General features: G+C 36.4%; 1 protein-coding gene across 2 annotated transcripts in view; it reads right to left on the bottom strand.

The window, feature by feature from the left end:
* ARFGEF1 (ARF guanine nucleotide exchange factor 1) overlaps positions 1-26,525 on the bottom strand; it is a 153,729-nt gene that overhangs the window by 23,974 nt on the left and 103,230 nt on the right. For both annotated transcript variants that reach the window (XM_087420482.1, XM_004436259.3), the window contains exons 18-29: positions 25,850-26,021; positions 23,362-23,513; positions 18,426-18,554; positions 17,367-17,525; positions 16,964-17,114; positions 11,536-11,626; positions 4,065-4,105; positions 3,801-3,970; positions 3,287-3,438; positions 2,978-3,150; positions 1,879-2,039; positions 829-959 (exon numbers count right to left, since the gene is read on the bottom strand). In XM_087420482.1, the coding sequence (XP_087276608.1) occupies positions 829-959; positions 1,879-2,039; positions 2,978-3,150; positions 3,287-3,438; positions 3,801-3,970; positions 4,065-4,105; positions 11,536-11,626; positions 16,964-17,114; positions 17,367-17,525; positions 18,426-18,554; positions 23,362-23,513; positions 25,850-26,021 (1,682 nt within the window). The remainder of the gene's footprint in view (positions 1-828; positions 960-1,878; positions 2,040-2,977; positions 3,151-3,286; positions 3,439-3,800; positions 3,971-4,064; positions 4,106-11,535; positions 11,627-16,963; positions 17,115-17,366; positions 17,526-18,425; positions 18,555-23,361; positions 23,514-25,849; positions 26,022-26,525) is intronic.

Raw genomic sequence — 26,525 nt, 5'->3', positions numbered from 1 at the left:
TTCTCTTTTACTAACTAGAACACATTATTTGCTCTTCTCTTTAACAAGTAGAACTCATTCATAATCTGAACATGGGACATGGTGAGAAGCAAGGTAGTGTGGTCCCAGACAAGGACAGGCTAAAAGGCTAGGAAAGCAGGTAGGTCCCTTGTCAAACAGATGTCCACAACAAATAAACAAGGGCAGGGAGGGGATGATGAGTTTACAAACTTGTCAGTCATGACATGTTAGCTGCTCCACTGAGGTGGCTGGACATCTGAAAGTTGTAGATTTAAATCATTTAGATTTACAGGAACTGGGGGCTACCTTGAATTTCATCAAGTTCCTAACATGTCCACTGACAAAAAAATCCTCAGTGCCTAAATGCAAAACAAAATGTATAATGTTCTTGTGATTACTAAATTCTATGACAAATTCCCAAGGTTTGAGTCCTATTTTGGATTATTTATCTATTTCACAAAAGTTTCTGTAATAACAAATAATACAACAAAAATGAAAAGTTTCTGAAGACATAAATCAAACTTAACCTTGCTTGGGGGTAGGTGAGATTCTGGCATAAAGTAAGAAAGGAGAGATTCATTTTTTCATTAAATTTCTATCACTGATTTGTTACAAGTCTGTACTACCTTTCTGATTTAAAAAAATCCAACAAGATTAATTCTTTACAATGGATTATATATGTTAAAAATCTATCTAATAATTACTAATTTGATAAAACACATGATTTATGGCCTTTAACTATCGAACTTGTGTTCACATAGGAAAAGTTAAGTTGATTTAAGTCAAAATAAGAATTTCAAAATTTTAATTCCAAATACTGATGGTTACCTGGTTCTTACATCTAATTTGCATCTATTGATGATACAGGATAACTCAAAAAGAATTGGGAACCATCCTCTCACCCACACCCTGTCTTCAGGTGCCACATTCATATCATCACTTGTGTATTCCTTGAAAGCCTTCAAGAAGAAAGATAGGTTTATTAAAGGCAAAACATAATACTTGTACATTAAGCATATTATTTCTCCAACAATTTTTTAAATGCCTTATAAATCAAAAGTGATAAACAACAACAATTTATAAAAAGATGGAGATTATAACTGCCTATGAAGAGCACTGGACTAGAACCCAAAGTTGGTTTCAGCTTCAACTTGGTCACCAGCTTTCTGCATTATTAGTCAGGTTAAATCAGGTCTCCGTTTTTATTATTTATACGGTTATGACACCATGCAGCCACATTAACCACAGTGGGGAGGTGTCAAGGTCAAAAGAATCGGTGCATGCAAAAGCACTAAGCATTCCACAGGTCCATGTCAGTATGCAGTAAAAACCTTATTACCGATGCATTGCTTCTCCTTATGATAGTTACAAAGACAGATTCAGATATGCAAGCTAAAGTTGGCAGCCAGGTTGTCAATTCAACCTTTTACTTCAGCACTTAAGTCTATACTCATCTACAGTCAACTTTAGTACTGCAGAGCACCACAGGGCAAGAAACAATGTAGAGTAATGGCTACAAACACAGGCGTGGGTTCAAACCCTAGGTCTCCTTTACTAGCCTGTAACCATGGGCACATTTTTCAACTTCTTTGTGCCTCAGATTCCTTATCTGTATCGGGGTATAAAACTACCTATCCCATAAAGTTGCTATGAAGATTAAACAAGTTAATACACACAAAACACTCAGAAAAATACCCAACACCTTCAATAAATGCCAGGTATCATTACTAACCATTTTAACTCAGAATCAAACTCAGATAATTTTTGGGTTTACTGAAAAATAAACGCTTCATATATCCTCTCAATTCCTAAATAAACTTAGTTCTAAGACAAGAAATAAATACTTAGTAAAATTTTGTTTACTAAATGATGCTATACCTGTGGTCTATCAGACACATATTTTGCACAATGGCGAATAAGTCGAATTGCTTCCATACTTGTGTCTGGGAAAGCTGCATTGCACGCAAATTCAGACAAACACTTCACTGCATCCTGGAAAGAATCAATGGTCGCTGGAAAGTGTTTTTCAAACACAAGGGCTAAAAGGGAGGAAAACATACGAAAATAATTATAATTTTTCAATAATTCTTAGTTGTACCAAAAATAGATCAACTTCTAGACGTAATGCATACTTCTTAAAGGTTAAGAGTTTTCAGGTCCAACAGACATGAGTTCAAGTCTGTCTCAACCACTTACTAGGCTTCCTTGAGTAGTGGGGACAGGCTAATAGGTCTGTGTTTTGTTTATACTATAAACCCAGCACTAATACAGTGAACTGGTACACAGTAGGTACTGAACCAACAGTTTTTGAGTGAATATACAAAACTACATTTCATCCCTTTGTATCTCAGTTTCTTAACCCATAAAATGGAGATAACAACACCCACAGGATAATTGTCAGCACTAAATAAAATGTAAGTAAAGTGCTTAGAACAATACTTAAGCACTCAATAAATGATAGCTATGATGATGTCATTATTCTTGATGTTGATGATGATGATGATGGTGGTCATCTTTACCTTTAACTTATATTCTTAGTATTTCATTCTCCCTTACAGTCAAAGGAGGCTGTGCGGTGTGGTAATCAAAAACAAAGGCTTTGCCTTAAGACTCCCTGGCTTTGAATCCCAACTCCATCACTCACTAGTTCTGTGCCCTTAGGCAAGTAAGTTAACCTCACTGAGGGCGAGTTTCCTAATCTATTTTTCAAAAACGGATAATAAAGATACTTATAGAGTTGCTATGACCATTGAAGAAAACATGAAGTGCTTACAGTGCTTGCCATATAGTAAACATTCCATAAATATTAACTATAATATAATAATAATATCATTATTTACTCTGCTTCTGTAGGCAAAACTTGGTAAACTTAAAGCCAATAATAGGTCCAGAATCTTATACCTAAATTATCTTCTAAACACATTCAAGTTTTTTTGTTTTTTGTTTTTAATGCGAACATAGCTAAAAGAATACTCACTGACAATGTGCCCTGTTGTTTGAAACGCAAGTTCCACTATGCTCTCATCTTGATCAGATGCAGCTAGATGAAATACAGAGAAAATGTTCTTCCATCCAGACCGAATGTTAGCAGCTTGAGAATTAACCATCTGTGCTATACACCGTACAACCATATCTCGAATTGTTGGAGACCTAAAATATTTATATAATTGCTTAGATATCTATATGATTAAACTCATCAGTTTTTTTCCTTTCTTCTGTTTTTCCCCCTGCTGTGGAAAATAATAAGATATTTTTCTGAAATTAAGCAATTCAACAAATGTGATACCTGTTCCGTTTCATTATATGTTCAAAAGGTCTTAAGAAATCCTTCTGAAATCTGAAATTAGCAAGCTCCCCTTTCTCTAAGAACTTCATTGACAGTTGCCTCAAGGAGTCTACTGCAAAAATAGCTACATCTTCATTAGGATTACAGCCAACCTGCAATGGCAATAGAAATATAGGGCGCTTAATGTCAGCAGTGAAAATCTGTAATTATTTTTGTTTTAGAAAAAGTATATAATTAATAGCATAGATAATAAATCCTGATTCTCCATAAAGGCACTAGGTATGCTAACAATATTTTTCAACAAAAAAAGTATATTTTAACTAAATTCTTAAAACCTAGAGCAATCATTTCTAAAAAGAAAAACAGGATTCAAAGGATTTTCCAAATTTAATTACAAAAATGTAATGAAAAACTGCTTGAAAAGGAAAAAAGTCTCAATTAGATTATGATAAGGAAATTTTTAAACAACAAAAAAATATTAGAATGTAAGCAAATCCTGTAATTATTCAAATACCTTATTAAAATGATCTCCAATAACTTCCCAAATTCGAGACCACTGCAATCTTATTCTTCCCATGTTGTAATATGATATTTCTACTATTTTTTGTAGACTAAACATCCTTGGATGAGTAGTGGAAAGTAATTCATCCATAGACACAGCACAGAGCCAACGGACAAAATCCACTATAATATAAATAGATTTATATTTTTTAAGCTTAACTTGCAAGTCTTTTAGACAAAAAGCCAGTTTATAAGTGGAATAAATGTACATACTTACCAATAGCATTTCCATCTAGCCTTGTAGACCCTGTAAATATTCTAAAGAAAAAAAAGCATAATTCAAAAATTTATAAAGTCTCACTTCTGTTACATCAATTCAAAAGTAACTGGCCTGGGGTACCAGCTACTTTTATCTGTTTTAAGGGAACAAAAAAATCAGGTAGTCAAATGAATATTTCCTATCATATAGTTTAGTACCAAGTAGAGTTTGGATGTTCCTCCCCTCTTTGTTTACATTGAATAATATATTAGAGTAAGAATATATTGCTGTAATTTTATTAGTAAATTTACAAACACCAGATACATATCTTATGAGATTCTAAGAATAAGAAAAGTATTATTTGTAAAACTAATAATTGGCACACTATAAAACAGAAGATTTTCAATCTTTCCCGATTACCTACTAGCATTAACCATGTTCTTAAAATGAAAAATTCTACTTTATTTTTACAATTAATGTACATTTGATTAGGAAGCTCATTTACATTAAATTACAAGTGATTTAACTGAACCTTGCAAATAGTCTCCAACATTGTAACCAAGAAGTGGCTGAACGACTCCTCTCAGGGCATTCAAACGTTTAGAGTTCAACTATGCTGTCCAACTTTGCCTCGCCTTCTTCACTGAGCTCTTTTTCCGTGTGTCAGAAGTTTCATTAAAAGATTTCAGTATAATCATATTAGTCTCCTTTTCTAAAGTCTGCATTTTTACCCATGTTCTGGGTTTGTGACCAAGAGTCTGATGTCACTTCCGGGATGAACTGATATTTCTTAATTTAAAATGTACACCATAGGATTTGCATGATAAAAAAGAAAACTTAAAGGCAGCAGGAGGTCAAATATTAAACTTAGGAATAAAAGTAATCACAGTAACAGCAATAGCTACCAACAATCACAGGTGGGTACTATTCTAAGCACTTTATGTACACCCACTCATTTAATAATCACAAATACCCTGTGAAGTACATACAGGCATACCTCGAAGATACTGCAGGTTTGGTTCCAGACCACCACAATCAAACAATTATCACAATAACGTTGAGTCAAATGAATTTTTTGGTTTCCCAGTACATATTAAAGTTATGTTTAAACTACACTGTAGTTTATTAAGTGTGCAATAGCGTTATGTCTAAAAAAACAATGTACATACCTTAATTAATAAATACTTCATTGCTAAAAATTGCTAACCACCATCTGAGCCTTCAGTGAGTTGTAGCCTTCAGGGTCTTGCCTCGATGTTGATGGCTTCTGACCGATCAGGGTGGTGGTTGCTGAAGGTTGTGGTGGCTTTGGCAATTTCTTATAACAAGAAAACAATGAAGTTTGTCGCATGGATTGACTCTTCCTTTCATGAATGATTTCTCTGTAGCATGAGATGATACTGGATAGCATTTTACCCACAGTAGAACTTCTTTCAAAATTGGAGTCAATCACAGGGGCCAGCCCAGTGGCGCAAGCGGTTAAGTGCGCGAGCTCCGCTGTGGCGGCCCAGGGTTCGCCGGTTTGGATCCCGGGCGCGCACCAACGCACCGCTTAGCAAGCAATGCTGTGGCGGCGTCCCATATAAAGTGGAGGAAGATGGGCATGGATGTTAGCCCAGGGCAAGTCTTCCTCAGCAAAAAGAGGAGGATTGGCAGATGTTAGCTCAGGGCTGATCTTCTTCGCAAAAAAAAAAACAAAACAAAACAAAACAAATTGAAGTCAATCCTCTAAATCTCTGCTGCTGCTTTATCAAATACGTTTACTTAATATTCTAAATCCTTTGTTGTCATTTGAACAATTTTCACAGCATCTTCACCAGGAGTACATTCCATATCAAGAAACCACTTTCTTTGCTCATCCATAAGAAGCAACTCCTCACCCATCAAAGTTTTATCATGAGATTGCAGCAATTCAGTCACACCTGCAGGCTCCACTTCTAATTCTAGTTCTTTTGCTATTTCCACCACATCTGCAGTTACTTCCTCCACTGAAGTCTTGAACCCCTCCAAGTCATCCATGAGGGCTGGAATCAACTTCTTCCAAACTCCTGTTAATGTTGATATTTTGAGTGCTTCCCATGAATCACGAATGTTCTTAATGGCATCTAGAATGATGACTCCTTTCCAGAAGGTTTTCAATTTACTTTGCCCAGATCTATCAGAGGAATCACAATCTATGGCAGCTATAGCCTTACAAAATGTATTTCTTAAATAATAAGACTTGAAAGTCGAAATTACTCCTTGATCCATGGGCTGCATAATGGATGTTGTGTTGGCAGGCATGAAAACATTAATCCTGTTATACATCTCCATCAGAGCTCTTGGGTGACCAGGTGCATTGTCAATGAACAGCAATATTTTGAAAGGAATCTTTCTCTGAGCAGTAGGTCTCAACAGTGGGCTTAAAATATTCAGTACACCATGTTGTGAACAGATGTGCTGACGTTCAGGCTTTGTTGTTCCATTTACAGAGCACAGGCAGAGTAGATATACCATCATTCTTAAGGGTCCTAGGATTTCCGGAATGGTCAATGAGCATTGGCTTCAACCTAAAGTCACAAGCTGCATTAGCCCCTAACAAGAGAGTCAGCCTGTCTTTTGAAGCTTTGAAGCCAGGCACTGACTTCTCTCTAGCTATGCAAGTCCTAGATGGCATCTTCTTCCAATAGAAGGCTGTTTCATCTACAGTGAAAATCTGTTGTTTAGTGTAGCACCTTCATGAATGATCTCAGCTAGACTGTCTGGATAACTAGCTGCAGCTTCTACATCAGCCCTTGCTGCTTCACCTCGCACTTTGATGTTATGAAGATGGCTTCTTTCCTTAAACCTCATGAACCAACCTCTGCTGGCTTCAAACTTTTCTTCTCTAACTTTCCCACCTCTCTCAGTCTTCACAGAATTGAAGAGAGTTAGGGCCTTGCTCTGGATTAGGCTTTGGCTTAAGGGAATGTTGTGGCTGGTTTGATCCTCTATCCAGGCCACTAAAATTTTCTCCATATCAGCAATAAGGCTGTTTCGCTTTCTTATTATTCATGTGTTCACTAGAGTAGCACTTTTAATTTCCTTCAAGAACTTTTCCTTTGCATTCACAACTTGGCTAATTGTTTGGCACAAGCGGCCTAGCTTTCAGCTTTTCTTGGCTTTCAGCATGCCTTTCTCACTAAGCTTAATCATTTCTAGCTCTTGATTTAAAGTGAGAAACATGTGACTGTTCTTTTCACTTGAACACTTAGAGGCCATTGTAGGGTTATTAATTGGCCTAGTTTCAATACTGTTGTGTCTCAGGGAACAGGGAGGCCGGGGGAGAGGGAGACAGATGGGGAAGAGCTGGTGGGTGGAGCAGTCAGAACACACACAACATTTATTGATTAAGTTCACCATCTCATATGGGTGCAGTTTGTGGTGCCCCCAAAACAATTACAATAGTAGCATCAAAGATCATTGATCATAGATCACCATAACAAATATAATGATAATGAAAAAGTTTGAAATATTACAAGAATTACAGAAATGTGACACAGAGACACAAAGTAAGGAAATGCTGTTGGAAAACTGGCCGCGAGAAACTTGCTCGACGCAGGGTTGTCACAAACCTTCAACTTGTAAAAAATGTAATTATCTGTGGAGCGCAATAAAGCAATGCTCACTAAAACAAAGTATGCCTGTAGTATTATACTCCAAATTTTATAAACATAGAAACTGAAGCAGAAAGATATTTAATAACTTCTTCAAAGTCACAGAACTAGTAAGTGCTAGAGCCAAGATTTAAACCAGGACAGGCAGACTCCACAGTCCACCTTCTTAACCACTTTGCTACACTGCCTCACACTTACCTGAGCAAAACATAATTTAAACACTTAAAACATATTCTAGTTTCTTGTTACTACCACAATCTAAATGTTCTGCGTACAGTATGATGTTTTTAACCTCAGTGCCCTTGAATGTCTGTCAGGTTGTCCTGGCAATGAGTACCAAAAATAAGAGAGGAAAAACAGCTTGAAAATTGACCATATGGTAACTCATCAGAATACGATCTTCTGCTAAAGGAATATCTGGAGATTTCCTATATTGCTCTTGTCAGTAGAACAAAACAACAATTCAAAGATCTGGCTGAAAATATAATCTGGGGGAAAAGACAATAATAATAAGACCCCATTTAATCCAGTGGTTAGATTGGATCCAGAAATTAAAAATATACAATGCTTACAAAACTCTCACATAAACAAAAATGAAAACTGCCAGATTGCACCATAAATCTGATTTCTCAAACTAGAGGTATTTTCATGGGATGCAATGGATCTAAAAAAAACCATACCACAAACAGAGTTGAAACTAACAGTATAGGAGAAGCAACAGCAAAAGGAACAAAAGAACAAAACGAATTTTTTTTTAGCTGAAAAGGAAGCAAATGGCACAGAGGAGAATGGACAAAGAACAGAAGAAGAGATGGAGATTTTATGTAACTACAGGGGAAAGAAGCAATAAATTCTCTGAAGCCAGTGAAATGATGGAGAACAAAGGCAACAAGGTCAGAGAAGTATCATCAGCAATCAGACGGGTTCTGTAGACTAAGGGTGACAGTGGAGGTATGGCGAGCATGCATCCTGGGAAAGGGCATTCAAATTCCTACTCACTTTGGTAGCCTCTGAGGGGTCACTGTATTTCTAGTAATGCTCCACCAAACATAAGCCATATGGTAGAGCACAGTAGTCTGTGGAAGCATTTAAACTTAAGCCTTAGTATACTAAGGCAGGAGAACAGAGCTATGTTTCACAAAATTAGTCTATGAAATGGATTCTACATCCCCTGTATGAAAAGCACAGGATAGAAGCGTGAGAAGGAAAAAAAAAATGATAGATTGCTGCTTCATCCGCATTATAAGAGCAATGCAGTAATACAAAAAAATAAAAAGGTTGACAAAACTTGTAGATTCTGGATCCAGTAAACTTTAAACTGTATGCAACACACAGACAGACTAAATTACTGTATATGTAAAAAGTTTTCACAGTGATAGTATCAGAGGTAACATTTACTTCTGAGACCTAACTGAAAGATATTTATGAGCAAATGCAGTTGGGGATGAGCTGTACGTTTTTTCTGACATGTGAATGTTCCCAAGCACGAGATGGGCCAGTATAAAGCCAGATCTGGTGTGTCTAAAAAACAGCACTAAAACAAAACTATGGTGCTAAGCAACTATTTTTCAACTTTTAGAGGTAAATCATTCCTAGACAAAATCTATCCCTGCACAGTTCAGTAATACTTATGAAATTAGTGTGGTTTAGCAATGCCTAGCAAATTCTACCCTAGCAAATCCTAGAGGATCAGGTTCTCAAGACTGAAGTGCCCGATATTCTCCTAAATTCTAATGGTTAGGATTCCTAATACAAATGTACAGATAATTATAAAACTTTATCTTCTTAAAATTTTTAATAGAATCACATTTTTTCTGTTAAGAAACAGAAGCTATAAATAATTAAGCAAAGAATTATTTTTCATGTTTAGTTCCTATAACTTGTCATAACAGATTATTCAGAACAATAGGCCTAAGGACAGCAACATAACTTTTTTGCTGGACAAGTATAGAACTTTCCAGGATGATGCCTGACAATATTCTCACCACTGCCTTGAATACCAGGGTTATCACTGAGTTAGCTTACGGACTAGAATATTACACATGAAAATAAACTCAGATATTCAGAGAGGAATTCAGAAAAACATTTAATGAGAAAGTGAAATGCACCACACAAGAATAATATAATCTTGTAATAAATCCAAGACATAACTTTTAATTCTTTCACTATAAGCAAAAATTTAAATATTGAGGTTTTGTATAAAATTGTACATTGGATTTATGTTTGTAGAAGTATCTGGTGGTGATGAATGTGAGACGACAAAGTACTAATAGAATTTGTGCTAAGACTCCTCCGAAATGGCATAAATTTTTAAAACAGAAAGGCATATCATTTGTTCAAATGAGTGACATGTCTCCCCATAACTAACACTGGATTGCTGGATAAATTAGACCTGGGTATGGTCATATAAAGTATATTTACATAAAGAAATATATAGGAAACAGAAATAGTAGGTAAAATGTTGATAGACTGCCTCAATAGATTCTCATAATGATAGTGAAGATGATTTTCTGGAAGGCAAGAAAATCTTTTGGAAGAAAGCTACCCTGGTAGCAGAAGGGCAGACATTACACTGCTCTGGAGTTGTACATGCAGGCATAAAATGGAGAGGTTAAGAGTGCACCCTCAGAGGTATGCTGCCTGAGTGCACGTTCTGGCGCCATTCCTCAAAATTCTCCATGAATGAAATGGTTATTGCAATAATCAAGACAAGATTAGCCTAGTTGTGGGCATGAGCAAGTTATTTAGTCACCCCCAGTTTCCTCATTTATAAATTGAGGACAATAACACCCATCTCGAGGCTACTGAAAGGATTAAGTGAAGTAATACACGTAAAGCAGTTTGAAATGTGCCAAGCACATGGAAAGACTTCAAGTTATATAGTAGGTATAAGATCACACACGATCTTCAACCTTCACAAGAAAAAGGCAAATGACCTCCTTCCCCTAACAAAAAAAAAAAGAGAGAGGAAAAAAAAGGACTGCAAGTGGACATTAGGAATTCCTTTCAAGGAAAAAGTGCCAGGGAGTATTTCCAGGGTCAGTGGCCACTGAACACTCTAGTTCTGTCTGTACTTAGAGCAAAAAGTTTTATCTGAAGCAAAGTAAAATAATGGATCAACATGACTCTCCAAGCACCAAGAAAAGATTACATTATATTTTTGAAAGTTTCCATCAGAAGTGGTAAAAAAAACAGTCAGTGATGTAAACTGTTAAGTTTCAATTATTTGGGCATTCATATGAAAAAAAGCTAACCTTCAAAAGAACACTAGTTATTGTTCGACATACTGGGAATTTTTAAAATCTGAAACAAACTAAATATTACATAGTAAAATAAACCATAGTATAGGTTTTCTTCTAGAAAACAAACTAAAAATGAGAAATACCTGGTAATGTATTATATAATATACAAATTCTAAAGACCTTTCCAAAGAAGCTTATAATGAGAATTGCCAGCAAATCCCTTCATTTTACCCATCATGCAGTCCTATATCATGAACTCAGAAAGACAAATTATCCTCTATTTTCAAAGACAGATAAAAGGGGAATAAGTTTTCTATAAAGGAAATAAAACATTTGTGTTCTTTTTCATCAAGGTTACCATTTCAAATGCCCACTAATATCTACTGTAACTTAAATTTTTATACTGTTTAGCTTCTTCCATATTCTATGATCTAAAAAGCAAAATTAGAGGTACCTTATCATCTAAATCACAGCATATCACACAGTATAGTAAGGAAGTTATTTTGGCAATAATTTTTTTTTTTCTTTTTTTTTACTACTGAGGAAAATGTATCTAAATGCTACAGAATTAAAATAGTATTCATCTGAAAAGGGAATAAAATGAATACCTACCTATCTACAGCAACAACAACACTTTGAGAACTGGTTTCTCCAATGGATTCCTGAATACTTGCTATCTGCTTCCAGTCCACATTTCCTCCAACTACCACACAGAAAAGAGAGTCGTTTCAGTTTGAAAATAATTCAGTGGAAGAATACACTTACAGATCTAAAACACATTTCTGAAATCAATTAGTTTCCTAATGAAAGAAATAAAACTTTGGGTGAACGATTCTTTTGGCATCAGTGACCTTTATCAAGGCCAAATGCGCTTAATGAGCCATACTAAGTGGTATAACAGACATAGTTATCAAGACACAAACTGTATTTGCAAAGATTGCACAAATTAGGGGCACTGAGAATTTAGATCACAAAATTAATGACATTAGACATAATTTTCCTTAATGTTTAAGAAACATAGCACTAACTCCAGTTTCAACGATACCTTTTTTTTTTTTTAAAGATTTTATTTATTTATTCCCCCCCCTCCCCCAAAGCCTCAGTAGATAGTTGTATGTCATAGCTGCACATCCTTCTAGTTGCTGTATGTGGGACACGGCCTCAGCATGGCTGGAGAAGCAGTGCGTCGGTGCGCGCCCAGGATCCAAACCCTGGCCGCCAGCAGCGGAGCGCACGCACTTAACCGCTAAGCCACGGGGCCGGCCCTCAACGATACCTTCTTGATTCCCAATTCCATATAATTAGGTCTTCCCTGTCATTTAATCTCCAGCCCCGTTTACAAATGCTTACTGGAAATTCTACCTTGTATGTTCTAACATCCTCTTATTTCTTTTCCTCCAAAAGAGTGGTTCCATGTGTTGGACAGCAGAGCAATTACTCCAGTTTTCAAACTCTTAATCTTACAATCATCTTTGATATCTTTCCCCTCTTCCACTAGTCACTAAATCTTTCTTTTGACCTGGTTTTCATATCTTTCATTCCTATTCAGTTTAGATCCTTACCATTTCAGGCCCAGATTACTGAAACAGTTTCCTGACTGCTTTCCCTGCTGCTATGTTTCCCCTCTTCAATCTCTCCTTCATTCTCCTGCCAGATTAATTTTCCTAAATCATCACGTTCATTTTGCTTACTCTTACTTTCAGAATAAAGTATAAACTTTTTAGCCTAGCATTTAAGGCAGTTCCCTTCAACATTCTAGCCAATATGTGCCTCTTTTCAGGCTATCCCTTAACTATCTAAAACTTATTTACCAAGACCCAGTTTGAAGGATTCCTCTCCATTGTTCTCATCTTCCACTGAACTAAGCGTTTACTTAAGTAAGTACTACTCAAATCAGAATTTCTTTCATGCAGCTTCATATACATTACTTTAGGTGTGCTAATGTTGCCTTCTCAGCCAGATAAAAAGTTCCCTAAGGTTAGGAACCAAGTCACACATATATTTTTGTATTCCTCTACCCTACTCAATATTAAGTCCAAAGCAGATGCTCAACAAATACTTGTTGACTCGACTGAGTGGACACTCAATAAATGCCCTTATGAATGTAAACATAACAGAGGATGTTATTTAAACCAGCTGAAGTCAAATTCTATTCCAGAAACTGAACAACATGAAAAATACGTGATCCCTATCCCCACAGAGTTAATAATTTACCAGTAGAGACAGACTCACAATCAACTTTAATAAAATGTAATGATTACTTCATGGCTGAAATGAACTAACTACATATAAGAAAAGTTTTGCTAAACACAACTAATTTTGATAGGGGAAGGGACAACAGGGGCTGCTAGCTCTTGGAAGTCTTCACATATGATAAAGTATTAATTCAAGTTGGAACTAGAAGGATAGTCATGTGGGAAAGGAGGAAGAAAGAAAAGTAATTCAGGTAGAAGGAGCAGCACACACAAAGTAATGGAAGTACGCAAGTGAACATCATGCTTTAACACACTTGGGTGTCGCCACAATGGAGGATTTGGCAAGGGACAAGGAAGAAGGGGAGAGAACAGCAGTATTAGATGAAGCTGAAAAGACAGACTAGAAACAGAATGTGAAGAATCCTGACTGTCATGTTTAATGTACCACTTTTGAAAACCATTAGACCTTTTAGAAGACTGACACGATCCAAACTATTTTCTGAAAAATAATTCTGGCATTATTTGGAGAACACAGTACAACAGGAAGACATACTGGAGCCTGGGAGAGAAATTAAGAGTCTATTTCTATGATACAACTGAACATGGATGAAAGCCTGAAATAAATGACAGAGAGTTGAGGTGGCAGGGAAAGAGTGTCAATCAACACTTGAACTGCGTAGCGCATTATAGGAATTTAATGAAGAAAAATCTATGAGAAAAATAACGATAATCACCACATAACTGTCTTTGAGTATCAACTGAATGTCCTTCTTATAGAGCTTTCTATACCCTTTATATTTAAATATACTAATTTTTAATCATTAGTAATAAACATATTTAGAGGAATCAAAGAATATATAAAACATTTAGCAATCCAAAGAACCTAGTTCACAAATATGTGAAATCTTTCAAAGATCTGTATGACAGTGTAACATCATAAAATAACTTCAGTTTTACCAAAAAAATTACTCAAAAGCACAAATATTTAGGTTAACTAAGAACAAAGATGTAGGTGTTGTGAATATTCACTTAAGATTTATATGACCAAACCATTGAATTTCTAACCTTTAATATATACCTTAAAAGAACAGTATGCATATAGTTCAAATCTAATAATCTCATGCTATATATTAATAACTAAAGTTCCATGTTTCCGAAAAGTGAAAGTACAGACTTGTATCATATCACTCAGAAAGTCAGATAAATATATACTCAGCCCTATTTTTTTTTAATTTTATTTATTTATTTATTTTTTCCCCCAAAGCCCCAGTAGATAGTTGTATGTCATAGTTGCACATCCTTCTAGTTGCTGTATGTGGGACGCGGCCTCAGCATGGCCGGAGAAGCGGTACATCGGTGCACGCCCGGGATCCGAACCCGGGCCGCCAGCAGCGGAGCGTGTGCACTTAACCGCTAAGCCACGGGGCCGGACCATACTCAGCCCTATCAACTTGGTTACATGGAATACTTAGTGCATGGATGCTGTTAATAAAGGAGGATATTAACTTATTTTTAAGAACCATATATATATATATATACACACAGACAGACCAGACCAGCTCGATTATCTGTACCACATCCTCTTCTAGCTTAAATTCTGACTACAGCATCCTGCTGAAGAAAGCATCTGTCGTCTAAGTAGATGACAGGGCACAGATGGACAAGGGCGGATATCTGCCACATTGGGCTAGTTGGTAACCAATGAGATGGCCTGAAGGGAGGGCTCTGCCCAACAGGGGCCAAGTCATCAGACTGGCTCCCTTTAGGATGTAGACTCAAAAATGAGAGACCTGATCAATCAGGAGTGAGTGGAGAATGGAGCAGGCCAAAAAGAGAAGCAGATGACATACGAGACAGCCTAGATGAAAGAGAGGTGGAAGAGTATGGCTGGTCGTGTAAGTGGCTTGGAAGCCTGAAATTCTGTTTCATTTCCAGATCCAAAATGTGTCTATTTTTATGTAAATTCCCTTTTGCTGAAGGGAGAAGGCAGGTCATCTCATATCCTTGCAACCTAAGTAGCACAGTGATCGAATTAATTTTAATTCACTTTCAAGTATACTAGTAAACATTATCAGCAAGTATCATTATTTCTCGTCTGACTAAAACTTTTAAAAGAGAAAACATTCCACTGGTGTTTTATTTTTAGTGTAACCTCCTTTTGTTACTTGCCAAAACTGAGCCTTGGCAATTTGCACCTGTCATTCTTTTGGCCCTCCCACACTCCCTAAGCCTTTAAAAAAAAAAAAAAAAGCCTTTCAGAAGCTATCAATGCCCATTCATTTCACTTGCCTGTAAATTTTCTCATCTGTATCTCATGTTACAACCTTCTGGAGTAACTATAGTTCTAATGTTCCGAGTCAGATTTCCAGGTTGCATAAGTCACCGTGCAGGTACTCAGGCAGCTCTAAATCCTGCTGCTGGGTTACCAAGTTATTAGGTCTACACCTGCACCTCCCAGAACCATAGCATCTAAAATATAACTGAGGTACAGACTGCACTGCTGGCTGCCAGCTGGATTACTGGGAACTTAACTGGCCCCAGTCCAACCTGAAGCCACAACATGGTCCTGGTCTTTACTTCTTTCCCTAGAGATCATTTTTCAAGCTTGAAAATTCTTTTGGATTTCCTAAAAATTTTTACTGCAAGCAACAACAGAAAAATCACTAAAAGATAAAAAAATAGAAAATGTCCAGAAATATAATGTTACAGTACAAAGTTTTTAAAAGATAAATATTCCTAAATCTCAGACGTATTCCCTTCTGCTCTAAGTCATGTTTCTAGATTTCTTAGTTGGAAGTAGGGTAAAGATGGATAGAGACTAATCCAGACTCCATTAATATACCAGCCACTGTACTAAGTCCATTTATATATATTCTTATTTAATCCTAACAACTCTGTAAGTAGATCACCATTAGTTTGCAAAAGAGAAAACTGAAGCTCAGAGAGTTAAAATAACTTGCACACAGTAAGGAAGAAACACATAAGAATTCAAACCCAGAAGTACAGTACTCAAAGTCAAAGTCAGTCTAAACTTTACTTCTTCCCTGGTGGTACTCTTTCCTTTGATGACTAAAAATGTATTGTCTTTGGTTATTCTGTATCCATTTCCGCTAATTTTTTCCTTTGTTCTGTTGGGTTAAATATCTGGAAGTTCCTGGCCACACTGAGCACATGGGGAACCATGGCAAAGTTTCCATATTGGCAGAAGAGTTTGGTTAGGTCTGCACAGTGCCTTTAAAAAATCTGAATATGAATGCTTTCTCCAGTTGCCCCAACTATTTATCACCTTGTAGAAGCCTTCACTCATTTAAGTTACTTGTTTAGTCTTAAAAGCAGGTAATTTTATACTACACCCTTCTCTCACTCCCAACTATGAGATTAAGACTAAGGGTCTTTTAATGCTGCAAACTAGACCAGGCAAAAAAGAGTTAGCTCTCTACATAGTCACCTGTGCTTTTCCTCATAAGCTTAGCCAAAAGGCATTTTATCATATCCCTCTAATTATATTTCATCGCTATAATAAAATTACTTATATTGAGCAAGTTAAAAATAATTTTTGATACTTTTTTTTTTTTGGTGAGGAGATCAGCCCTGAGCTAATATCTGCCAATCCTCCTCTTTTTGTTGAGGAAGATCGGCCCTGGGCTAACATCCATGCCCAACTTCCTCCACTTTATATGGGACACCGCCACAGCATGGCTTGCCAAGCAGTGCGATGGTGCGCGCCCGGGATCCGAACCAGCAAACCCCGGGCCACCTCAGCACAGCGCATGCACTTAACCCTTGCGCCACCAGGCCGGCCCCAATTTTTGATACTTTATAAAAATAATTTAAAAAATTCTTACCCAGCCCCAGACCCACAAATTCATCAGGAGCCTGATCTTTTGTTCCAGTTAGAGATCCTTCTCTACCTCTCACTGTTCCAGAAATGTATCGAGGTTTCACTCCAGTTCCTATAAGTTGTGCAAGCTCCAGCTGGCTGATGCACTTCAGAATCTTAATTACGAAAGGAAAAAAATGTTTAATTCCATGTTAGAAATGTTCACAAAAATATTTAAAAGTATGCAGCCAGGATTTAAACATAGGCTACATTATAAATCATTATATATAAAAAGCTAAACGTACTTATTCTGAATGTACTAAATGAATTTTCTTCCAAACACTTAAACGTATCGGTGATAGAATACTTAGCATTAGCTCATTTTATAAACCAAATTGCAAAGTTGAAAATAAAGAAAGTGCTTATACCTCATGCCATGAATTTCCTAAATAATTTCCATCTGTATGAGCCACTGTGATAAGTGTTTTTATTGTGTCAATGTTCTTCTGTTTCATTTCAGTAATACCAGAACTCACTGTAAGTAAGGTAAATCGTGCTAGCGCCTGGACATATGCATCTCTTTCCAGCTATGAAAAAGAGAAAAGTATATAAACACGGTTGTAAACACAATAGAGTGATCTCTAAATCTCTGCTTGCTTGTTTAGTAAGTTTTTAACTGACAAGTCATGAATTACATACAACACCTCAAACTACAGTTTTTTAAAATTTTAAGATGATAAATGAAGCAGCAAAGGATGAATTTCTAAAATTCAAAGCCAATGGAGGTGTCAAATCAAGATAAGATTTTAGTGATAACAAATGAATGCATATAGTAAAAAAAATTCATTGAGCACTTATGTTTCAAGTACTGTGTAGACTAGCAGAAACCTGATTTATAAATTTGCTCATTTTTTCTCTACAGCTAGATTGTGCTTTTTAAGCCATAACATTCATAATTAAATGTGAAATGGGTTTTAAAAAAGAAATCAAGCAAGCTTCAGTTAAAATTTATTACCAAACAAAGCATAAAAATTATAAGAAGGGACTGTCTTCATGAAAATTATGTACCAGATACTTGGTTCTCTTAATCTGTTTTTAGGCTCAGGTAAAGTTATAAAGTGAGATATATAAAATATGAAAAAAATATATAATATGATTCAATAAATATGAACATGCAACATATTTCAACAAGATATTCAAATTAACATATAGGAATTCAAAGTCTTGGAAACTTTGTATGTAGCTAATATTCTACAGAGAAAAAAACCGCAAACCAAAGTTATGATGATGAATTTTAGACACATCAGTATAGAACTACTCCTGTCATAACTTCCTGGAAACTTAAACATTAAGGCTCATTTAAATTCCATCATAAACTTGAAATTAGTTCTTAATAAGCCAGACATAAAAAAATAATCTAAACTATAGTAATGGCATAAGTAATTTACATTTTCCACACTGGCTACAAAGGCAAAATTCTTTGTTACCTGAATGCTGAAAATGCATGCAATTCTGATTGCACATCTTATACCTTCCAGGCAAAGAGAGGCTACTTCAGTATCATCACAATCTTGTAGACCCACACTGAATGCAGCCAGAAAGGGTGTCCAAGCCAACTAGTAAAATTAAAAATTTAAAACATATCATGGACATCAAGTGATAATTAAATTTCACAATAATACTACATTAATATTTCTCAAAGCTTTCAAACAATAAAAGATTTGAGGAACTTCTGAAAAAAAGCAACGAGTTTCTTGGCATAGTTATTTGGAAAGCTTTCTTCCTAGGCTTAAATAAGAGGGAGAGCAAGAATATAAATTCAGTAGAGGACCCTAGGCATATTTTAAGCACAGCATCTATAAATTATTCACATCAATAAAAAATGGGAATAGTCAGTATTCATAAATGATATTAGTTTTACCCCTGGCTTCAGAACTCATCTCTCTGTAAGCTTTGCCCCTTGCAATATTTCACGGACTTTTTATTTCCAAGAAAATCGTTTCAGTCATTTTCCTACTTGCAACAATCACATTGTTCTCTTTTCCTTAAGCCTGCTCCCTAGGGATCATTTAGCCTTACTTGTTTTGTAGTCAAATATTTTACATTGAGACATCAGTGATATCTCCGGTTCCCAGTTGGACAAGACTTTAAAAATATAGTTCAGTAAAACACTTCTTCATTACAGACTATGAAAGCCAACAAACACTAAATTTTACTATCAAAACTAAATACCTAGTGACACTGTAATGTAAAACAAACAAAAAGAGTTACATTTAGACTACTGAAAATCCTAATATCAAAACGTGTATATCAGTGTGTGCGTGTGTGTGTGTGTAACTTTGAAATGTCTGATGCAAGAGTATTTGCTGCTTTTAGTAAGTCATGATGAAGCACAACTATATATCCATACAGATGAGAAATGTTTATACCAGTGTGCTACAGAAATGACAACTGAAATTTTTAAAAGATCTAAAAAGTTTTCATCGTTATTAAGGAAAACAGAATTACCCAAAGCTTTGCTTGTAACATCAGAAAGTTTAGAAGTAAAAGTTTATAATCCCTAAAAAAAAGGCACATAAGCCACAGTACCTAACGTCTAGTCCTAACTTTGTCATTTATTTAATCTCTCTGAACCTCACGTTTCTTCCTCTTTAATACCTGTACCACCACTAGAGATGCTGTGGGAAGCATATGAAGTACAGTACTTTTAAAATACAAAGTACCACATGAAAGCAATAAATTATACATTCTAAGAAATGGCACATCTATTTGGAAACCTGTATAATATTTTATAAAACTGGAAGTATAAATGGTTCTTAAGCCAGCGAAAAAACGTATAATTCCATTAGGAATTAAAGGCAACAATTTCTCCTATCAAATTACACCTAAATAATATCTGGGGACAGTGAAATTGTCTACTCATAACTGTTTCAACTTTTGTAGAATACAATTTGGCCACATGTAAAAAAATTCTTAATAAGGTTTATATCCTTTAATATTATATCACATTCTAGGAATCTCTCACTCATTCCTTTACCCAGTCAATATTTGTTTACTGAGCACTTACTACAAGCCAGGAATTGTGCTACATATTGGGAAAAGCGAACAGAACAGACGTAGTCCCTTGCTTCATGGAGCTAAAAGTCTAGTACAGAGATAGATATTAAATTGTAAAATAAATAAATGTATAAATACAAATTGTTATAAATACAATGAAGGAAAAACGTAGCATGTTATAAAAAAGGACCTAATTTGGTTTAGAGGGGTCAGGGCAGAACTCTGAGAAGTTATCATTCAAAGTGCAACCCAATCAGGCAAAGAAGGAAAGAACATTCTAGACAAAGGACACAGCTCGTAAGAACGCTCTGCAGAGAAAATAATTTAGGACATTCTAGAAACTGAAAGAATGCTAGTGTGACTGCAGAAATCCAGCGATGAGGTTGGAGAGGCAGGGAGAGCCAGACAACAGAAGGTCTACAGACCCTACAGACTCTCATGATACCCTACAGTATCATGCAAAGTCAGTGAAGGGCCTTAAGGAAGAGGGTGACATTTCATTTTGTATTTTAAAATGATCACTCTGGTCTCTGCACATGGATAAGAGGAGCACAAAAGCAGTCATAAAGATGTCAGTTAGGAGGACGCTACAGTAATAATAGAAATGAGGGTGCCTGGAGAGGGAAATGGCAATAGAAATGGCAGTAAGGAGAAAGATTCCTAAGTCTAGCTTAGAAGATATTTAAATAAACTATAAACCAGAGACTATATCATAAAAGCTACTTATGAAGAATTTTTAATGATATGGGGAAATCCTTATGTGAGAAACAGCAAGATACAAAATTCTTTCTATAGTATGATCACAACTGTTTAAGATAAAAAAGTAGTATATAAACATATCAAAAGAAGTTTTTTCTGAGTAGCAGAATTATGTCTGGTTCCCTATTATTGTTTTTTTCATTCTCCGCCTCCCCACTACAAAAATATTTGAGAAGAAAAAGAAAATAAGGGTATAAGATTATTGAAAACAAAACAAAAAGCTGCTTTATAAAATTTATTTCATAATAGAAAGTGTTTCTTATATTTCAACATCCTTTTCTATATTATTCCAAAAGACAAGGCCAGTTATACTACACTATTCCTTCTAACATTATCTCCCTAGCTCCCCCACTCTCATCCTATAATTCTTCACCAACTTTTAGGAAAATCATTATCACACAGATCTTGAAGTATGAGGAGAAGTAATTATAAAATTTTAGAGCTAAAAAGAGAGCACAGAAATTCTGTGGTCATCTTTTACTACCCATACATACGTGCAGTTAATGTGTGAAGGATAACTCAAATTAAGATCTTCAGCCTCCACAGACCATTTTACCCTTAACACACTGTCTCACAACTGGAATGTACTTTACCCATTTTCCCTTCTCAAACTTGACTAGACTGTCCTCCGCTTGCCTACAATCCTTACGATGCACTGCTTACTCATTCCAGAATTTGGAGAAAGGGTAGAAAAAAAGAATAGGAAGGACTAGGAAATCAAATTTTAAGGAACCAGTAAGTACGAAAGTCTCCCCTTATCCACAGGGGATATGTTCCAAGACCCCTAGCAGATGCCTGAAACCGCAAATAATAATGAACCCTATATATACTATGTTTTCTGCTATACATATATATTTGAGGTGCGACAGCAAAACTAGCAAGACTTTCCTTTTCCTCCTTCACAATTTCACAGATAAAAGACTGATTCTTATTGTAGATCTTAGCAACCTCAGCATATGATTTTTTTTTTTCCTTATTAAGTCAAGAACTTTGACCTTTTCACTCTTTCTTTCCTTATTAAGTCAAGAACTTTCCCCTTGAAGCACTTTACGGCTTCTCTTAGGCATATCCAAATTGCCAGCATCACTACTCTTGCACTTTGGGGCCATTATTAATTAAAATAAGGGTTACTTGAACAGCAGCACTGTGATACCACAACAGTCGATCCGATCACTGAGAAGGCTGCTAAGTGACTAACGGGTGGGTAACGTATACAGCATGGATACACTGGACAAAGGGATGATTCCCATGTCTCAGGCAGGACAGAGTGGGTCGGGGCGGGATTTCATCACACTACTCAGAACTGCGTGCAATTCAGAACTCACAAATTGTTTATTTCTGGAATTTTCCATTTAATATTTTCACACCACAGTTGACTGCAAGTAACTGAAACCATGCAAAGCAAAACTGTGGATAAGGGAGGACTACTATATCATTCTTCCAAGATCAACCTATAACCATAAATAATGCTCCCTTTTGTTCCTTACTCTACTTTCTGGGCTCTAAGCATACTCAGAACGCTTATTTAGTTCCTGGGCCAGAAGCACTAAAGAGAGCAAGCTCAAGATCACTTTGAAATTTCAGGTAACTCCAAAGGTTTAAATAGTATTCATTTAGAGAAAATCAGTCCAAGGATTAACGATCATTCTCTGAAATCTATTTTTCTTTTTTTTTGTGAGGAAGATCAGCCCTGAGCTAACATCCGAGGCCAATCCTCCTCTTTTTTGCTGAGGAAGATTGGCCCTGGGCTAACATCCATGCCCACTTTCCTCTACTTTATATGGGACACCGCCACAGCATGGCTTGACAAGCAGTGCGTCGGTCTGCGCCTGGGATCCAAACCTGCGAACCCCAGGCCACCACAGCAGAATGCGCGAACCTAACTGCTGCGCCACCAGGCAGGCCCCTGAAATCTTTCTATTCTTAATTCTTAAGATCACACACCTGTTAATTGCTAATAGTGCATAATTTTTCTCATTCTCTTTAAGAGAAAATCTATATTTGCTATGTCCTATAAAACATGGCTTTTGCTTTTGGGTCTACATTAATGGGCTATATCACTGTATTTCCTTAACTTAAAAATATAATGGGGGGCCAGCCCCGTGGCATAGTGGTTAAGTTCAGCGTGCTCCGCTTTGGTGGCCCAGGTTCACGGGTTCAGATCTTGGGCGTGGACCTAACACCACTTGTCAACCATGCTGTGGTGGCGACTCACCTATAAAAAAATAGAGGGACATGGGGCCAGCCCGGTGGCGTAGCAGTTAAGTTCATGCGCTCTGCTTCGGCGGCCCGGGGTTTGCAGGTTCGCTTCCTGGGCGCAGACCAACGTACCACTTGTCAAGCCATGCGGCGGCAACATCCCATATAAAGTAGAGGAAGATGGGCACGGATGTTAGCCCAGGGCCAATCTTCCTCAGCAAAAACAGGAGGATTGGCATCAGATGTTAGCTCAGGGCTAATCTTCCTCAACAACAACAAAAAAAAGGAAGACTGGCAGGAGATGTTAGCTCAGAGCTAACCTTCCTCAACCAAAAAAAGAAAAAAAATATGCTGAACAAAATTACATGTAAATGTATAATGCAACCAAAAGTTATTAGTAACTCCTACCTTAAACATGGGTCTCACATGCTCCAAATGTGTTGCACTTGTAAAAGGTGCCTGAACATGGCTCACGGCCTCCATGAGTGCTTTAGCTGTCTTGGCCATCTGTTCCATTTCTAAGTTATACAGAAGTCTTCTTTGTTTTTCACTGGCTACATCTGAAACAGCAAACACTATTAGCATTTAAAATATAAAACACTTAAAAATGTTATTTTGATGTTTTACTATAAAATAATAAATACCACAAATTAATACTAATTAAAAATAGTCCTAGGAAGTCATATACAAAAGGTCACATAATATATGATTTCATTTATATGAAATATCTAGAGTATGTAAATCCATAGAAACAAAAAGCAGACTGGTGGTGGTAGCCAGGGGTTGGGGAGAGGGAGAGAATGTGAAGTAACTGCTTAATGGATACAGGGTTTTATTTTGGGGTGATAAAAATGTTTTGGAACTAGATACAGGTGGTGGCTGCACAACACTGTGAATATACTAAATGCCAGGGAATCGTTCACTTCAAAATGGTTAATGTTATGTTATACAAATTTCACCTCAAAAATAAAAAAAAAAATCCTAAGAGTTAGGGATAAGCAGAAAACCTATGGAAAGGGAAGAGAGTAGGTACAAATCTGTCACAATGCAAGTATTACGGAAACAACTCAAATATGGGATGAGAGAGCAGGAGAAGAGAGATAAAAGGCAACGGCATCCTTATATGACACATGCTTGAATGGCATCTCCTGAATTAACAAGAACACAGTAGCCCTAACACTCCAGGATGATCTTAGTATTTCACCACACCACCATCTCCTTCCCATATCCAGCTTTTCATTGATTTCCTATCACCATATACAAAATAGACCAGAGAAAGAAGGATATGAAGATGTTATAATATGCGTATGAGGAGGAAAATTGAATCAGAGAATTGGCATTTACTTAGGTGTGAAAACTAACTCTTGATCAATATACTTAACAATGTTATAAGCAAAAATGCTGAAAATAACTACCAAGTAAACTGCTGATTGGTACTGGACTACAATAAGCCAAGGATGCCTAGTTCGAGATTTGGCTTTGCCACTCTTTGGGTTTTTAATGCAGAAATTTAATAAAAGTTTTTACACTATACTCAGCTCATAGATTCTATGATTCTAAGTTTCTTAACCTCTCTGGACGTCAGTGTCCTCATCCATAAAATGAGGGAGAACTTACTAAAGCTCCTTAGAATCATTCCCTGTATTATTCCAAAAGATAAGGCCAGCTATACTCTGCTATTCCTTCTAACATTATCTCCCTAGCCCCTGGCTCTCATCTTATAATTCTTCATCAACTTCTAAAGATATACATATCACACAGGCCTTTTTGCTTTTGTCCATAGAATAGCAACAGAATTCTGCTACTGTCACTAGAATTTTGCTACTGCAATCTGTTTTGTTGGGTAAAGCCTGAGATTGCATTTCCAAGTGGAAGTGCTCAAAAAGGCAGGAGTCCTCTTTCCATATCACTGTTACATTCTTGAGCCACTACCGTCACCTCATTCCTGCAGTCAGAGTTTAGCTCTAATTTAATCACCACTGTTTACATGTACAGATTGTCTAGAATGGAGCCAGGCCCACAGTTGGTTCCTAATGCTGGCTAGATCTAGGAACTCTATAGTGATATAATTTGTGGTGCATCTGAAGTAGTGATTCCCAATTCCACGAGCTCCTCCATGATCCTACCTTTCCCGACCTCCTTGAATCACCCCTACTTCCAGCTCCCCTTTATGACTAACAATAGATGAAAACATGGAAATATGGTGTTTGTAGATGATGAGGAGGCAAAAAAAATAGACTGGGAACTGAAGTCCGACTAATGGGGTTGCCTAACCAATCTCTCAGACCTCTAAATCCATGCTGAGATTAACTGCTAAATGGACAAATATATATTAAATGCACACTAATCCATGCATATTATGTAGCATTTTCCATTAATCACCAGTCAGTGCTATCTTTCTTTAGAATACGGAAAAAAATACAATCAGTTCAGCAAACTGTATACAGGCATACCTCAGAGATATTGCAGGTTTGGGTCCAGACCACCTCAATAAGGCAAATATCACAATAAAGTGAGTCATGTGAATTTTTTGGTATCCCAGAGCATATAAAAGTTATGTTTACACTATACTGTAGTCTATTAAGTATGAAATAGCATTATGTCTAAAAAAACAATGTACATATCTTATTTAAAAAATATTTTATTGCTAAAATATGCTAACCATCATCTGAACCTTCAGTGAGTCGTAATCTTTTTGCTGGTGGAGGGTCCTATAAAAAAAAAAATACAATATCTGCAAAGTGCAATAAAACAAGGTATGCCAGTATTATAATACTTCTCATTTGAATAAATGACACTTGATTTACTCTAAACCAAGTGAAAGACAATCTTTTTTAAGAGTTTTTCTCATATTTTCCTCCTGAACAATCAGAATTCAATTGATTCAGATACTTACTTTGTTTACTCGATTTTGTAGGGATTGTTAGTTCTTTTGTTTCTTTCATTGATATCTTTTTCCCAGCTATTTCATTATAGATGGCTGATAGATACTCTTCAGGAAGGTCTTTACTGTCATTGATACCTCTATTCATCTTAATGTATTGTTCCTTTGTCATTTTATTTTTAACCTAGAAATGAAAAACCGTTATAATTCCTAAAAATTAATATAAAAAATTCACTCGTATTTTAAGAATTTGAATGTTCACGTAAGAGAATTCATAAATACTTTGAGGACAGGAAGTGGAAAATATTCAACAAAACATGGAATAAAATAAAAAAAGGAAGTCATATAAAATGAAGGCAATGTAGAAAGACCCATCCCAGCATATACTACTTCATCTTGCTCTGATGTGCACGTGAGTAATTTGTAATAAGAAAGCAGGGAGACTGAGGCCAGCCTGGTGGCGTAGCAGTTAAGCTTGCGCACTCTGCTTCAGCAGCGCAGGGTTCGTGGGTTTGGATTTCAGGTGCGGACCAATGCACCACTTGTCAAGCAATGCTGTGGCGGCATCCCGTATAAAAAGTAGAGGAAGATGGGCACGGATGTTAGCCCAGGGCCAGTCTTCCTCAGCAAAAAGAGGAGGATTGGCAACAGATCTTAGCTCAGGGCTAATTGTCCTCACACGCATAAA

This window comes from Ceratotherium simum, chromosome 31, assembly GCF_057802395.1.
Source record: "Ceratotherium simum simum isolate JZ-2026a chromosome 31, ASM5780239v1, whole genome shotgun sequence".
NCBI lineage: Eukaryota > Metazoa > Chordata > Mammalia > Perissodactyla > Rhinocerotidae > Ceratotherium > Ceratotherium simum.
Note: the sequence above shows the minus strand (reverse complement) of the source record. Positions and strands in the feature narration are given on the sequence as shown.